This window comes from Neomonachus schauinslandi, chromosome 6 (assembly GCF_002201575.2).
Source record: "Neomonachus schauinslandi chromosome 6, ASM220157v2, whole genome shotgun sequence".
Classification (NCBI taxonomy): Eukaryota; Metazoa; Chordata; class Mammalia; order Carnivora; family Phocidae; genus Neomonachus; species Neomonachus schauinslandi.
Genome location: NC_058408.1, coordinates 44,887,652 through 44,905,641, shown reverse-complemented (window position 1 = coordinate 44,905,641; position 17,990 = coordinate 44,887,652). Strand labels below are relative to the sequence as shown.

The 17,990-nt window shown below is 41.4% G+C and overlaps 1 protein-coding gene across 1 annotated transcript in view; it reads left to right on the top strand.

Annotated features, from left to right (window-relative positions):
* NIBAN1 (niban apoptosis regulator 1) overlaps positions 1-17,990 on the top strand; it is a 153,061-nt gene that overhangs the window by 109,073 nt on the left and 25,998 nt on the right. Inside the window, exon 6 of the mRNA XM_021682787.2 lies at positions 13,695-13,810. Within this exon, the coding sequence (XP_021538462.1) occupies positions 13,695-13,810 (116 nt within the window). The remainder of the gene's footprint in view (positions 1-13,694; positions 13,811-17,990) is intronic.

Here is a 17,990-nt window from a genome sequence, read left to right as displayed (position 1 = left end):
TTGTTTTGCTTTTTAGGTCCCACGTATGAATGAAATCATGTGGTACTGTCTTTCTCTCTCTGACTTATTTCACTTAGTAAAATCCCCTCTAGGTCCATCCATGTGTTGCAAATGACAGGATCTCATCCTTTTTATGGCTGAATAATATCCCATTGTATATACACCACATCTTCTTTATCCATTCATCTATCAATGGACACTTATGTTGTTTTCATATCTTGGCTATTGTAAATAATGCCTCAATAAACATAGCGGTGTGGGGCACTTGGATGGTGCAGGCTTAAGTGTCCAACTCTTGGTTTGGCTCAGGTCGTGAGATCAGGCCCTGAGTCATGCTCTGTGTTTGGCATGGAGTCTGCTTGAGATTCTCTCTCCCTCTCCCTCTGCCCTTCCACCCCAAAAATAAATAAATAAATCTTCAAAAAAAAAAGTAGGGATGCATATATCTTTTTGCATTAGTGTTTGTTTCCTTTAGTAAACACCCTGTACACCACATATGTAATTTAATACATCTAGTAGTCATGTTGATTTTTTCCTGCAGCCCAGAGAAAGCTGCATATTTGAGAGAGAGAAAGGTTTAGCGGGAAGCAAAGGATAAAGTGGTCCTGCAGCTGGACCTTTCTATCCCCAGGTTAGAACTCTGTCATGGAGAGCACTACCCAAATGTTGGTAGCCTAACTGTATTTGCAGTTTATTGCAAAATCACACTATTTCGCAGCTGAAAAAGGAGAACTGACAGCCTCTTATTTCAAATGTGATAGAGTAGGCCCAGAGAAGCAAAGGAATTCACCTCAAGTCCCAGAGTCAAAGTGAGACCCAGTTTTGATTCCCACCAGATTGTTGTCTCTACGCTTTCATGTTGCCTCTGTATCATTGAGCCATTTATTCCTTTGTTTGTTGGTCTGTTCAAAAGAACATTTGGTACCAGGCACTGGTATGGCCTTGGGATACAGTGATGAATATGACAGTCCTTATCCTTGAAGACATTGTATGTAAGGGGACACAAGTTCATTCAGTTGTGTCACAGATGAACCTCCAGCTTCTAATGCATGTCACACTGTGTCATCCCATGATCTTGCTCTATTTTCATGGTAAGCAGGGGATAGTAATAATATTTGATTTTTTAAAAGATTTTATTTATTTATTTATTTGACAGAGAGAGAGATAATAAGAGAGGGAACACAAGCAGGGGGAGAGGGAGAGGGAGAAGCAGGCTTCCTGCTGAGCAGGGAGCCCAACACACGGGGCTCGATCCCAGGACCCTGGGATCACAACCTGAGCCGAAGGCAGATGGTTAACGACTGAGCCACCCAGGTGCCCCAGGGATAGTAATAATATTTTAAAGGACATTTGTGACAAGCCTGAAAGGGCTCCAGGATGTAAGGGTTTTCCCTCCATTTATGAAGAGAAAACTCTTGAAGGAGGCACTGGAGACCTATTCTGAGTAAACCACACTAAGCAAAACCTTTAAGGAGAGGAAAAGAAGAATGAACTAATTCTTCAGTTAATTTACTTTACAAACCCCTCAGTATGGACCCTGTATGTCTGGACCATAGCATGTGCCATGATTCGACAGTTGCCAGGGCTCACAAGAGTTCTCTGAGGTTCTAAGAGGTGAACTGCCACAGAACCATTTGGACTTTGGAAAGACAAATATTGCTCATGGTCGTGAGAGGACTTGTATTAAAAAAATAAAAAGTCGGGCGCCTGGGTGGCTCAGATGGTTAAGCGTCTGCCTTCGGCTCAGGTCATGATCCCAGGGTCCTGGCATCGAGTACCGCATCAGGCTCCCTGCTCCTTGGGAGCCTGCTTCTCCCTCTGCCTCTCTCTCTCTCTCTCTGTCTCTCATGAATAAATAAATAAAATCTTAAAAAAAATAAAATAAAATAAAATAAATTTAAAAATAAAAAGTCATTAGATCAGCACAGATCTTCCTAAGGGTAAGTATAACACTTCATAAAGTTTGAGGCACAAATACAAAAATCGCCCATGGCTCACTTTTTATTTCTTATGCATTCCCTTTCAATCATATGGGTGAATATTCACATTGCTTAATCAGGATATATGTGTGATTTTATAATTTTGTTTTTGCAATTAAAATGATCTTTAAACTACTTTTCCATGATGCATATGAGTCATCATAATTGTTATTTTAGTGACTGCATAATATTCCATTCAGTAATCCTACCATGTTTTGATTAAATTTGTCATTAGTCAAGTTATTAAACAAGATGCTCCTTGGACTTTACTGAAAATAATTGTGAACGCTTAGAGTTGTCACAATAAAATCTCCTGTTTACCTATAAAGCCACTTTCAAAGGATCCCTTAGTGAGACAATGTATGCTAATGCAGCTATAGGCTTTTGATCACCCCAATAGCAAGATGCTTTCCAAGTATCTTTGGTTTAAAGGAATTATGCAAAACTGGTACATACTGTGGGCTCTGTTAACCCAGAAATTAAAAAGAACTCTGTTGGCAGCACTGCCCCTTCTTGTAATAGGTCAGGAGTGTGGACACTATTTCTATTGGTACCTGACTTCCCAGTTTTAAAAAAATGATCTTGTCCCTAAGAACCTGAGGACTAAGTTGTATACTGCCCCTCCAAACTATGGCTGCCATCCCTACTTCTTAGGGAGGTAATGGAGCATGGGTCGATTTAATTTTTTAGGTGTTTGGGGAAAGGTTACAAATAAGGAAACAGATATTTTATCCTAGACAAAAGTGGCTACAACTTCTGCTGTCGGTAACTGTTTTAAATAACGTTAGGTCCTTTTTGAAGTTTGAGTCTGTATGAAATTTACTCCTGCTTGTTATTTTTGTTCTCCTTTGATGACCCAATAAAATGAGTTGTGTATTTAAATGACCTTGGGTAATGACTCCAACTTCTTTGATTTGGAGTTTTTCCATTTTCTACCTAGGAATGATTACATCTGGCTTACCTGTCTCATGAGGTTGCTATGAGACCCAAATGACATGTAAACTGTAAAAACTTCTGACAAGTGCAAGGTGGATGCTATTATTACTCATCAGTAATGGTGATGAGTGGAAAATCCCCAGATAGCATCAGTGGACGGTGCTACACTCTGTGGGTGTGTCAGAGGAGGATATGATAAAGTGCAGCCAGTTAACCCCAGTGATTTGTTTTCTAACGTGAACCTGGCCAAGTCCTTCCATGTGTGCCTTACTTGTAGAAAGTGTGCTCCCATGCATGTGGGTAAGACTAGGCAAGGTGTTTTGAGCTCACAAGACAAAGGTCATCCATAGACTCAGTCAGGAAGAATCTCCCTGATGTTTTTGTGTGCAGCAGTGACGAATTATAACAAGACCCCTGGGTAAACAGTCATTTCTGGGAGTAAGAGAAAGTGTCATCAAAAATGAAGGACAAGTCTGTGGCGAGAGGAGCATCTTCCCTATTTATTTGGAAACTCAAGCTTGGTTTAAATTGTGCCCAGCTTGTGCGGTCAAGTTTTGCCTGCACAGAGTAAGCCCCACGACTCCCCACAATGACAGTGGGAGGCACATGACCCAGTGTCTGTGGTCTGAGCTGGAAGACGATCCAAGTGTGCACACTACCGCGACTGCCTGCAAACACTACAGAGTGAACTCCTCCTAAAATTCACATTTTCAAGAGGAAATTAGATCGTTTTCATTTGTTTTGCTTTGGTTTTGAGGTGTGATTATTTTTTTCCTGCTGAGGTCATTTCAGTGCTATCTCCACAAATGGTCATTAGGATATTGGGAGACATGAATATGAATATGAATCTCCCAGGACACCTGGGTGGCTCAATAGGTTAAGCATCTGCCTTCGACTCAGGTCATGATCTCAAGGTCCTGGGATCGAGTCCCGCATGGGCTCCCTGTTCAGCGGAGAGCCTGCTTCTCCCTCTGCCTGCCACTTCCCCTGTTTCTCTCTCTCTCTCTCTCACAAATAAATCTAAAAAAAAAAAAAAAAAAAGAATATGAGTCTCCCCCATATAGAGACATAGAGAGTTGTCCTGGGCAGAGAGGAAATAATTGATTGCCTTGTTGTTCTCCTGGCCTCACTCTGCCCAGGTATCTAAGGCACAGAGGGTGACTGATGAACTCTTTCGGCCCATGGAAAGCATGTTCAATGAACACAGCTTCGGGACAACAGAGTATCTTCATGGTATTCGGGAAGAAGCAAATATTCTCCCCTCCCTTATCAGGATTTTGATGACACCATCCTTTTTGGAAGAGATAGGAGTGGGGGTCATCTTTATTTGTTTAAGGCTTTGAAAAAAACTTAAAGGAAATGGGATCATTTATGCTAAAGAAAAGAAGGCTGCCACACAGAAGATATAGTCCATATATCCACTGAGTACCAAAAAAGAGAAAATGAGATTCAACTGGGGTCACAACTGAAGATTTATGTCCAGACAATGATTGTTTCTGAAGCAAATGGGGGTTGCCCTCAGTGGATAGAATTCTAATTGTTTGAAATGATGTCCATATGAACCTGCCCGAAGTATTTCCTTACCCACATACCCTTTGGTAGAGCTTCATCATAGTACTATTTTTATGCATCACTTTAAGTACAAGGGTTCATTTGTGTTAAGTGGGTGAGCAGTCGGCAGAGAGGACTTTTCCTAACCTGATAAGGTGGGAACAAGTTCATCGAGACCCTAGGCATTCAAGAGTTATGGTCTTCTACTGTATCTCTTTCTTCTATGCAATTTGTTTCTTTCTCAAAATCTAGCCTGTAAACTCCTTGCAACAGAATTACCTGAACAGCTTTTTAAATGCAGGTTCCTGGGCCCAGCCCCAGACCTGCTGAACTGGAATCTCTGGGGCAAGATGAAGAATTGCATTTTTAACAAACACATAGGTGATTCTGATGTTTGAGAATCGCTCCCCTTATGTTGGGTAGAGGAATGGTTCTCAAGGTGTGCCCCTGGACCTAGAGCATCAGCATCGCCTGGGAGCTTATTAGAAATGCAAATTCTTGGACCTCACCCTATACCTTACTGAATCTGAAAATTCTGGGGGCTGAAGCTCAGCAATCTGTTTTAGCAAACCCTCCAGGTGATTCTGATACTCACCAAAGTCTGAGAAGCATTGGAGTAAGTAGGTCAATTTCCTTCAGTACCTCTTTACAAGAGTAAGAAAGAGACTCATTAAGAGAGAATCTGATTCATTTGCAACACTTGGGTTTTATCTGCAACCAAGAAATCTTGGTTGAGATAGAACTTTAAAAGGAGATTTAATCTAGGGGCACCTGGGTGGCGCAGTTGGTTAAGTGTCCGGCTCTTGGTTTTGGCTCATATCGTGATCTCAGGGTCTTGAAACCAAGACCCACCTCAGGCTCCACCTGAGTGCTTGGCGTGGAGTCTGCTTAAGACTGTCTCTCCCTCTCTCACTGCCCCTACCCCCCCCCCCACCCCAAGCATGGGTTTGGGCACGCCCTCTCTCTCTCTGAAATAAATAAATCTTTTTTTAAAAGGAAATTTAATCTAGTGCCCTACCCCCGTAGTGTTTAAATCCCTCCCCTCCCTCAATCCCTCTTTTTTTTTTAAAAAAAAGATTTTATTTATTTATTTGACAGAAAGAGAGACAGCAGGAGAGGGGACACAAGCAGGGGGAGTGGGAGAGGGAGAAGCAGGCTTCCTGCAGAGCAGGGAGCCCGATGTGGGTCTCTATCCCAGGACCCTGGGATCATGACCTGAGCCAAAGGCAAACCTTAATGACTAAGCCACCCAGGCACCCCTCCCTCGATCCCTGTCTCCCTCACTCTCTCCTTCTCCTCCTTCCCCCACCCACCTCTCTTTTTCTCTCTCTCTCTTTCTTTCTTATGTGCCAGGCACTCAGGTAGGGATTGAGGATACGGTTGTGAACACAAACTATAGTTCCCTGTCCTCTTGGAACTTACGCTCTTGGGGAAAGGCATATTTCAAATGATTACACTAATAACTCTGAAATTATAATTCTTATAAGTGCTATGGTGAGGAGGCACATGATGTCATGAGAGCGCATAATAGAGGGATTTGAGCAAATCTGTACACCTCCTATAAGGCAACTAGCCCAGACGGAGCACTTCCTTTTGAGGAACTAGAAGTGTGTGATGGTAATTTCCTAGGAGCGGATCTCAGAATCCATCTGTGACTGTCCTTGTCCTGTTCCACATTCCCACGGCCCACCCTCACCGGCTTTGTGTACAACTGTATCGCGTCACTCACGTACCCTGGGCTCACAGTTAAGTGAAACCCTGGGGTTATCCATCTTACCTTTTTTAGATAATTGAAAATGTGTTAAGGGCAGGACCTTAGAGATTTTCCTCTAGGATGTCAGCCTTTTAGCCAGCATCCATCATTGAGGTTGTTTATTCAGTTATGTTTATTTGCATTATCAACCAATCTAAATTTCTTCCGTGTGTCAGTCAAAAGCATGTAAAACTTTAATAATTGCCTTGCTAAAATCTAGATACAGGATGTCTCCAACAGCCTTCTAATCTGCCAATCTAGTATGTCTGTGTGAAGGAAATGGGTTAGTCTGTCTTCACTTGTTCTAGTAATCACCACTTCCTTTTGTCTGTTGACAAACAGTCTTTTAATATTTATTGACAAGTCAAGAATTCATGAGATGCACTACTTTTAGTCAAATGAGGCATGTAGCCCTTTTCTATGTGGTTAAAAATTTCTATCAAAACAATATCTTTACTAGAACACCTTTCTTCCATCCATTTGAGAAGCCCTTCATATCCTCTGAGTGAGTCTCACATCTTCATATTTTCACCTAGAGCAACACCATTGTAACTCATCCTCAGGTCCCTGGATCTCCATGGACTGCACTTTTTTTCTTGGCTTATTCTTCTTCTCTTCTTGGTAGGTCTGTATCCACTAACACAAATAAGATTTAGTCCGTAGATGAATATTTTAGTCTAGAAGTTTACAAAATACAATTCAGGGACTTCTAAGTAATCCTGGGGCTAGTGCTCATAAGAGTTATCATTTATAATATGGCAATAAATATTTGCTTAAGTTGATTATGAATAAATTTTTTTTCAAAGATTTTATCTACTTATTTGACAGAGAGAGAGAGATCACAAGCAGGCAGAGCAGCAGGCAGAGGGAGAGAGAGAAGCAGGCTCCCTGCTGGGCAGAGAGCCCAATGCAGGAGTTGATCGCAGGACCCTGGGATCATGATCTGAGTCGAAGGCAGACGCCTAACTGACTGAGCCACCCAGGCGCCCTAAATAAATTTTTTAAACAAAATCAAAACTTTTATTATCATTTCATGAAAATGGACTCCATTCATTTTTAATTCCAGTGATGAGTTTTCTTTTGTTTTTAATAATGTCACATTCTATCTGGCCCTGAGTCTGCTCACTTACTCAATGAGTGGTTTGGACTAGATGATTCTTTTTTTTTTATTATTTGAGGGAGAGAGCGAGCGAGCATGCATAGGGGGAAGGACAGAGAGAGGGAGAAGCAGACTCCCCGCTGAGCAGGCAGCCTTACACAGGATTCAATCCCAGGACCCTGAGATCATGACTTGAGCCAAACCGACTGAGCCACCTGATCCCAGGGTCCTGGTATCAAGTCCCACATTGGGCTCCCTGCTTGGCGGGGAGCCTGCTTCTCCCTCTCCCACTCCCCCTGCTTGTGTTCTCTCTCTTACTGTCTCTCTCTCTGTCAAATAAATTAATAAAATCTTTAAAAAAAAATTAAACCACGACACATACACACACACACAGGTGCAAACATACACACATGAACATGTGCATACATGTCAGACTGGTCAGACGATTAACCGACTGCACCACCCAGGCGCCCCACCTCTCTATTATTTCTTTTTTTTTTTAATTTTTTTATTAACATATAATGTATTATTTGTTGCAGGGCTACAGGTCTGTGATTCATCAGTCTTACACAATTCACAGCACTCACCATAGTACATAACCCTCCCCAATGTCCATTACCCAGCCAACCCATCCCTCCTCCATTATTTCTTATAAGAACATGTGAACCTACAATTACCTCAGAATAAAAAGTTTTAAAATATTAAACCATGGAGTGTTATAACAGGACTTTGGAAGTAAGTAGGCCTGACTTGACCACCTATTAGCTTAAACAAATTGTTTAGCCTTTCTGAAGTCAGTTTCTTTGTCAGTCTTAAAGTGGGAATACTAATTCCTACCTAATGGGATTGCTGGAAGGATTATATGAGATAGTGTGTGTAAATATCTTACATGGTTCATGCTTACACTGACGGTATTCAACAAACGTTGGTTACTTTCATGCTGCTTCTCCTTTGCTGTAGAGAAGAAACTAGGGCAGACAGCCTTGTTGCAGCTCTCCCAGGAAAGACAACCTATGACCTGAAGCTGAAGACAATTTAGAAGTATACATTACTGAGATGAGCCCCATAGCAGTGTAGTGAGTAATGCTGTTACATAACTTTTGCAAATCACCAGGCGGATCAGCTAACATGGCTTGGCGCACTGAACCGATAAAATAAAATAACAACACAGCTTCCAAACCCAGCCTGAGTCAGGGGGTCCCAACACAGCAGCCAGAGTGAAAATCCAGAATGACTGCATAGGCCTTGGAGCTTTGGCGTTTCAGTTGACTCAGACATGCTATAAATCTGTGCAAGTAGAAAAAAACAAAAGCTGACCCCCTGGATAACTGTTCCCCCAAGGGGCCCAGAGAAGCTTTCTTTTCCTTGCAGAATCCTTAATCATGTCTCCCAACTATGAGTTTTCCATGCAACTGCACAGATGAGAAATAGGGAGAGACTAAGGTCCTGAGGATGTGATTGCCGAATGAATGGCCAAGATGTGTCTCCCATGTCTTCTAAAATGTTTAGAATTTCCCAGGGATCTGTCCTTGCCCCCGATCTGATGAATGTTTCAATCGGTGAGTTGGATAGAAACAACGGAAGGCAAGCCCACCAAATTTTTTAATGATACAGAGGTGAAAGGGAGTTTGGAAACAGAATTATAATTTTAAAATGATTTTGGCTGGCTCTGGGGCACTGAGTTGATCACAGTAACTTGTAATTTATTAGGGGTAGCGTTAAAACCTGTACTTCAAAATCAAAAGTGTAAGTACAGGTTAGGAAAGGATTAAATTGACAAGGGTTTTATATGAAAAAGTTGGAGGGATTTTATTTGCCTTTAAGAAAAGTATGAGTCAATGGTGTAATGTGTTTGTGTTAAAAAAAAAAAAGAAAAAGAAGTTAGGGACCAGAAAAAGGAAAGTAATCTTTTTACTTTACATAATTTGCACAAGTATAAAATACTCAGTGGGTTGGATTCAGTGTAAGGGCCAAATTTAAGAAAGATATTGATTAAATGGAGTTGGTTACTAAGGGAAGGAAGGAAAAAAGAGGGCTAAATTTAAAAGATCCCCAAAATTATATTGTTTAAAGAATGGTTGAAGGAAAACAAAGATATTCAGGTATTTTTTTTTAGAATTACCATATAGAAGAGGAGTAAACTTGTCTATTTTGCTCTGAAAAGCAGAAATGAGATTAATGAGAGTTCATGGAAACAGATTTTGGCTCAATAAAAGGAAAAGTTTTCAAATAATTAGAGCAGTTCCGTGACTACTCCATAAATTGTGAGCTTTCTGTCACTGGAAATAATCAAGCTAAGGCCAGATGAGCGTCTGGGATTCTGAAGGCTTCCAGCATGGAGCGAGAGCTCAGGGTAGGTGACCTTTAAGACCACTTTCAGCTCCCATAGTCTATGATTTAAGTAAGCAAGAATGCCAAGGACACTCCTGACATGCCAGAGCTACTTTTTCAACTCTTGGCTCTGATTCTAACCAGCTGTGTGACCTTCAGCCAAGAAATTAACCATTTTTTTCTTTCAGTTTCCTTATCAACCAAATGAGGGATCTGGATTTAATGCTGTTCTCTCCAGCACATCTGTCTCCTTGAGCATCCTCATAATGATAACATGTTGGGAAAGTACAGTTGGAGCTGATAACCTGCCATTTTTCTAAGTCGACCTACAAGAAGGCTTAACAACCAAAAGCCTTTGTTGATTCTGGGGACTACTGGACTAAACTCTCAGCTGCTTGTTGGCAGGAGAGCGAGTGATTGTGATCCTGGAATTTGTTCTCATGAGATCTATGGCAGGAAGTTGATCAAATAACTGACAATCCGGTTTTTCTCTAACACCTGTACATTCTGGCTGAGTTCAGCAACGCCTCTACAGACAACTTAGAAGAAATGAAGGTCATATTACCATTGCAATACAATTCTATCTTTTACAAAGCAAACCTTTGTTCTTTATTTCCGTAATGATCTGGCAGATGCTGTTGAGCTTGGCTTACAATCATAAAAATTAATATCCATAAAGTGGATTTAATATGGCAGATACTGTTCTAAAAGGTTTGTAGACGTTAATTTCCTTGATCAGTTTATAACCTGAAAAATCTGATGATGAATCAGTAGATTAGATCCTTTTTTCCCCTGTGGAAAAGGAATAGTTAAAATCCAGTTTAAATCCATCCTAATGATAGAGAGTTGAGAATTTAGATCCCTGCCCTCATTCTTTTAGGCTTTCTTGCTGATGTTCAATTACTGTAATTTCCTGTGTGGTTCATCTGATTACTAACCCCTTTCTTTTCTGCCTAGATTAAGGTGTCTCATCCGCCACTACTACATTCCAGCTCTTCTTTCTCCTCTTGGACTTCTCTCTGACTCCCACATCATTGTCTCCAAATCCCATTTCTTCTGTTTTTTTTTTCAAAGATTTTTGGAAACACACATAGGGGGGCTGCCATAGTTTGCTTTGATATAATTATGGAAGGTATGAGTAGGATTTCAAATACCTCCTCCAGTTACTGAGGTTAGTGGGGGAAGAAATAAGTAAATTTATGCTTTTTGTAAGGACATGAAGAATTCAAAACCTTATTCCCAGGCTCGCGGGTCTGGCAGTTCTCACTCCATCCACGTACCACATTTTCTTCCATCTCTTTGTTTCCTTAGGTTGGAAATGAAAACAGCTGTTAAAAATAAGAACACATGAGTCAATCTTGAATCTCAATGTATAATTACAGTTTCCGTCTCTGTTGGTAAAGTCCCTCCCAGTGTACTGAGCCCCATATCACAGCCCCCTTGCTGTCAATTTTATACCAAGACTTTAATTTGTGTTTTCCAAACCTCTAAGATTAAACACTAAATCATTTGCCAAGCCAGAAAAAATAACAAGGAAGAAATACTTCAATTTAAAAACTTGATTCTCAAGCATGCTCTTTTTCTGATTTAGATCTTGAGCAGATCTCTATGTCAGTATTAGAAATGTCAGTTACGGTTCCACATTTTTGAAGGTGGAGATTCAGGGCTTTGTGGTATCCTCACCGTGAAGAATGTTGCTTGAACTCTATAGAGGCTATGCCTTGAAATGTATTGTATTTTCACTTTTCCAGATTCCTGAGGGTTATGACCTCCTAAACCAATCTTAAAAGAGTCATCTAGAGCCTATTGATTGTCACCTTCTGGAGCAGATTGATCCTTTTTCAGTTCTGCCCAGTCCGCCTTATCAACCACTCATTCCTTGACTGAGTAATCCCATTGTCTAAAGCTCTGAAGGTCCCCAGTGAATCAGCGGGCTTCAACTGGCTAATCTAATTTGCCCTATAAATACAGATCATATGCTATTAGCAAGAGAACTTCGTGTCCTATAGGAGAAGTAGGAGACAAGAGACTTGGTGCTTTCAATCACTTCATTTAGCCTTATTTCCCCTTTCTAAGATTTGATTTCTTTATTGTTAGACTAGATTATTTCTATGATTCATTTCCCTGAAAAGATTATTATAATTCTGTAATCATTGTATCCTCCAAGAGCTAGCTTTGTGCGTTGAAAATTGCCTTGGTCAGTTTGGGCTGCTGTAACAAAAATATCACGGTCTTGGAAGTTTAAGATCAAAGCACTGGCAGGTCCAGTGTCTGGTGAGAGAGAGAGAAGTGGGGGGGGAAGAGCTCTCTTCTTATTTTTTTTTTTTAAAGATTTTATTTATTTATTTGAGAGAGAGAATGAGATAGAGAGCATGAGAGGGGGGAGGGTCAGAGATAGAAGCAGACTCCCTGCTGATCAGGGAGCCCGACGTGGGACTCGATCCCGGGACTCCAGGATCATGACCTGAGCCGAAGGCAGTCGCTTAACCAACTGAGCCACCCAGGCGCCCCTAGAGCTCTCTTCTTATAAGGGCACCAATCCCATCATGATAAGGGCAGTAATCCTATCATACCTCCCTGACCTGATTACCTCCCAAAGGCTCTATCTCCAAATATTATCATACTGGGGATTAGTATGTATTATCATACATATGAATTCTGGGGGACACAAATATTCAGTTCATAGCAGAAATGAAGACATTTGTATGCACGCTGTGATTTGTGGAATTCTGGGAAGGCTATTGAGCCCTTGCTCCCCCAACCACACTTAAAATCCTGCCATTAAATATTTCCTCTCAGACATAACACCTTTTAAAATCTAATATGTTTGGCTATGGAAAGAGCCCAGATGTCCTTCAACAGATGAATGGATAAAGATGTGGTGTATATATACAATGGAATATTACTCAGCCATCAAAAAAAAAAAAAAAAAGAAATCTTATCATTTGCAAAGATATGGCTTGAGCTACAGGGTATTATGCTAAGCTAAATAAGTCAACCAGAGAAAGAATTATATGATTTCACTCATATGTGGAAATTAAGAGACAAAACAGAGGATCATAAGGGAAGGAAGGGAAAAATAAAATAAGATTAAATCAGAGAGGGAGACACGCTGTAAGAGGCTATAGGCAACAATCTGAGGGTTGCTGGAGGGAAGGGGAGTGGGGGAATGGGGTCACTGGGTGATGGGCATTAAGGAGGGCACATGATGTGATGAGCCCTGGGTGTTATATAAGACTGATGAATCCCTGAACTCTACCTCTGAAACTAATAACACACTATATGTTAATTAATTATTTTAAATAAAATAAAGCAATTAAAAAATAAAATCTAATCTGTTTGGAAGGGCAAACCTGGAAAACTAATATGTGAGGTAGTGTAGGGTGGTGCTGGTACAGTGTAGAGTCGTCTGACTGGATCCGACTGCCTGAGTTCACACACTTACTAGCTCTATGACCTTAGGCAATTAATTAATCTTTCTGGGCTTCTGGAGCATCTATATAATCAAGATGATAATAACACCTCAAAGGTGTTTGTGAGGTTTCAATGAAATATGTAACATGCTTAGAAGAACAGTATCTTGCTATATAGTTGTTAGCCATTGTCATCCTTTGTTTGCATAAATCAGCGTATTATATTGATGTCCTTTTGACAGAAAGTTGTTATCAAGCCACAAAGAAATCGGAGTTTTGTTCAGGGAAGGGGGGGGGGGGGGGGATATTCCGTGGCTACACAAAGCCCTGTGAAGAAATGGTCTGCGTAGTGAGGTGCTACGATTGGAGGCATAAAGATAAAGGGGGGTTCATCTGCTTCTCGTCCTAGCCAGTCTGCCCAGGAACGGATAGAATGAATCCGCTGCTATGGGGAGCAAGGAGTGTAATTCACATCTGCACATGAACTTTGAATTCGGCACCTGCTTAATTTTTCTGTGTCTCATAATTCTCTCCCTTGTAACATTCAGGTCATATTAGGTCCCCTGAAGAGCCATGGTCAAATGTAGAAGTATTCTTCTTCTCTGCTAAATGCCCTTGCCTCTTTCTCTTAGATTACATGAAGCAGACGACGTTCGAAGCCCAAGCATTTCTAGAAGCTGTACAGTTCTTCCGGCAGGAGAAGGGACACTATGGCTCGTGGGAAATGATCACGGGGGATGAAATCCAGGTAACACGGGCTCAAAATTCTGGACCCTCTTCTCTGTCTACACGTGGGAGGTCAGAGTCATAATTTAAAAAAATTTTTAAAAATCAAACAATAAAAGTTGCAAGAACAGAAGATGTAGTTCCAAAGGCCGTTTCTCTCATCGTCTAGAAGCATTTGGTCCACAAGCTATTAGGCACCCTCTCCAAAAACCTCCAGACCGGGCAGTAAACAGGGCAGCCTGAAACGCTGCAACGGCAATGGGGAGAGCTGCTTCTACTGCTTTCTACACAAAGCATGATTCTTTCAACTGGCCTCGTGCTTCCAGACCATAAGCAAACATGTGCGGTGGGGGCTTAGGTCAGTGGACTTGGGCTAAATCTTGCCAAGTTATTGGAGCTCTTTTCGTCTCAGATTAGTCCTCTGAGAAAGAGAGTAATGATAATGTTTACCTTGCAGGGTTCTGAGCATTAAGTGAGATGTTGTCGGAAAACTATTTGGCATGCACTTGTCTTTATGTGTTGAATGATCTATAAACGAAGTCAAGGAAACACATTTTAAAAGCATTAGACAGTTTTCCGTGCATTTTATTTACCTCTTCTAGTTTTCTATCCCCCGTGGCCTGATATAATTTCCCATGACCTTGATTAAATGCTAGTCATGGGCTGAGTACCTCCATTGGCTTGGTACCAGGGACATTGTTACAAATCTCCAAGGAAACTGTGTCCATGAGAACACCAATCACATGGCTGATTCAGCCAGGAAGAGGAGGCTGGGTATGGCATTATTTAATTAGAGGCACACAGGGTCCAACAATGCTGTTCTTTCATTTCCCCTCATCTCCCCGAGTGCCTCTTTTGGGGGCCAGTGGAATTTGTTATTAGGAGCCAATATTTGGAAGAGACCAGATGGGGCCTTGCCTTCGTATGGTCATGAAACATCTAACGCCGAAAACATTTGCTCATGATGATGGGGCTATTCTTCATTGTTTAACCATATGACTCAGAAGCTTCTTTTTTCCCTCCCTTTGGGGGATTCTAAACTCATTTATTTCTTAGCCTGAGACTTATTCCAGCACTTTAGCCAATTCTTGGTTTCTGATATTTGGGGGAAGCACATCCGTTTATCAGTCTGAGAGGATTAAGGACTAACTGTACTTATGCCAAAAAGAAAAATGAAAGCAAAAGGGGAGGCTGAAGCCTGCCTTGTAAACCAACATATTTAGTAGATATACCAGTATTAAAATGCCTTTGGGTAGTGCTTTTTAATGTTCAAATCCTAATTCTGTGTGTTCATCTTACTGATCTCATGAGGTTGCTAGTATTTCCATTTTGTAAATGAGAAAACCGAGGGAGGCATATAACAGTTAAGTGACTTGTCTGGTTTTAGTCACTCAACAACTATTGAGCCACTGTATGCCAGGCACCATGGTGGGTGCTGGTGATCCAGAGGATGGGTGGGACAGGACAGTCCCTGCCCCGTGCAGCTGGTAGCTTCATGGTCACCACTTCATGCTAAGTGGACAGATAGCAAAGGAAATGATGGCTTCCAATTCCTGGTCCCGTGAAAGATCAACACCAACAATGGAACTCGACCAAGTTCAACATTTATTTAACTCCTCAAGTTTACCTATGCTACTTGCTTGATCTTTTCTTTCATTTGAAATCTCATGGCGGCTCACATGTCTTCATGATGCCCCATCGAAAGCAGGTACTTAATGAATCCTTTCTTTGCATTGAGTATCATGTTTCTTTTGTTGACCTTCTGCCTTTTGCTTTGGGTTGATAATGTGCGAAGCGCTAGGAGGAGCAGGAGAACTAAATGACTCATCCTTTGCCATCGCAGTGAGGCAAGTCATACCTAGATGTAGAACAAGGCAGTGTTAGAAGTGTGTGTGGCTAAGCATATGTGGGTCTGCACATATATGGACATAATAAAGCATTGGTACGAAGCAGTGATAGGAAGGTGCTAATTTTGCAGTATAAAAAAATACCATAAGTGGGAAAGCAGAACTAAACAAAAAAAAACAGAGAAGAGATCAGTAAAAGCTGGAGTTATCAAGTGACCCAGTAAGTTTTGCTCCCCCGGGAATCTGAGTATCTGTGGGGAAGTCAGACTCCTAAAATGTGAGCGCTGGAAGGGCATTTCAAGGATTATCTGTCCATCACCCTCCAGGTGAGAAAAAGAACATGCAGAGAGGTTGGCTGAGGTCACAGAGCCAGTCTGGGATGGAAACACATTTTGAGCCATGTCTGGCTCTGCATGGAGAAGCCAGTGAAAGAAAATGCAAGGAAGTGGGCTCGAAAACCCCCCTGTCTGGGGCCCAGGGAGGGTACGCTTCCCTGTAACCTCACGCATGGAGCTGAAGCAGTGTCTCTCCTAATGCTCACAGTAAAAAGAGATCAGAGAACCAAAAAAGCTACCAAGTAATTAAAAAAAAAAAAAAAACGGTATGACATAACTGAGTTTAAGAATATGACATCTTTTGGGCGCCTGGGTGGCTCAGTCGTTAAGCGTCTGCCTTCAGCTCAGGTCATGATCCCGGGGTCCTGGGATCGAGCCCCACATCGGGCTCCCCGCTCCGCGGGAAGCCTGCTTCTCCCTCTCCCACTCCCCCTGCTTGTGTTCCCTCTCTAGCTGTCTCTCTCTGTCAAATAAATAAATAAAATCTTTAAAAAAAAAAAAAAAGAATATGACATCTTTTGTTTAAAGCACTGCGTTTGTTTGCACTTTTTTCAGATCTACTAAAAATTTGATCATTTTGTCCTAACCCCTCTACCTCAGGGCCTGATATTCAGAAGATGCTCAGCATTGTTACATTATTATCTTCATAGTAATGACTCACATAGCAAGTCTGGTGGGCCCTCATGGTAGGGGTTATTTTTCAGGCAAGTGTCCAGGCAGAGCAAATATCTTAGGATAACTTGCCTACGGACAATTAAGGTGAAAACATTTGTATACTAGTAAAAACTTCAAGATAGTTCCTACTCATCTATAAAAATGTAACAGATGAGGTCATGAAGGAAAGCAGTTTGCAAAATGTAAAGTATTTACAGTTATTTGGTGTATTTATTATTTATCATAGTAACGTATTTATGTAATATATATTTATTATCTTATAAGTGTTACTATAAATTTAAATTTGCCTTTAAATTAATCAGATGAGCTGAGAAAGTAGCTCATAATTCCCACAGAACAGGTAGTTTCAAGACAAGAAAACTATCCACATTTTAGGCCTTCTCCATACATTTCAGAGTTGTCTTTTGTCTAGTGACCTTGAATGTGACCCCTTTAAATGATTCTTTCACCCATGGCCACACAGTAACATAAAAGGCACAAGGCCGACAGCCTGGTCAGACCATCGGGCCAGTCTCAGGAAGAAGAGCAGTCTCTGGACCTCACATCTTCCCCACAGCGTCAGCATCTGGAAAGTAACACATGGTGTGGCCTTCAGGGAGTGAGCCTGGGTTTGTTGATTTTGACCAACCTAATGGCATGTTTGGTTTCTTACATGTGTGATGGAATTTTAAAATCTACACATCCCAGCAGTTAAATTTACACACACATACACACACACACACACCATTTTTTTTTTAAAGCAAAAGTGGTATTTTTAGGGCCCTAAAAATACTCAATAGATCTTGTTCTGGGGGAGAAGGTTGAGGAACCCCTTCATTAGTATGGCTTACTTATTTGACTAGCTACTTTCCCTAGAATAGCCCCAGGGCTTTGGACCCTGCTCATGAAGAGCTGACCCAGGTAGGGAATCTCAGAGCAGACCCTGGGTGGGTGCGGGGGGCTACACAAGGATGGGGGGTGGGCTGAAGGGTGGAGGAAGAGGGTTACTCAGCGTTGGGATGGACACAGTTGGGCCTCAGCACTTTGAGGCTCTGCCTGCCCTGTGGTGTTGCCAAGCCCCACACCCTTGCAACCCACTCCTATTCCCCTTCTCTTTTTTTTTTCCCAGACATATTTCCTTTTCAATTCCCTAAATTATAAAATAGAACTCAATTTCTTGGAACATTATGGGAAAGACTAAAAGAAAACTATAAGCCCACCCAAATGGAATATTTTTTTCCTTTGGCCTTTGTAACATTTTCATCTTTTCAAACCCATTTCATGCTTATGTTCAGACTCAAACTAATATCTGCAAAAGGATGAATTAGGCAATTATTATGACCCTGATTTAACACTGTCAACTAAG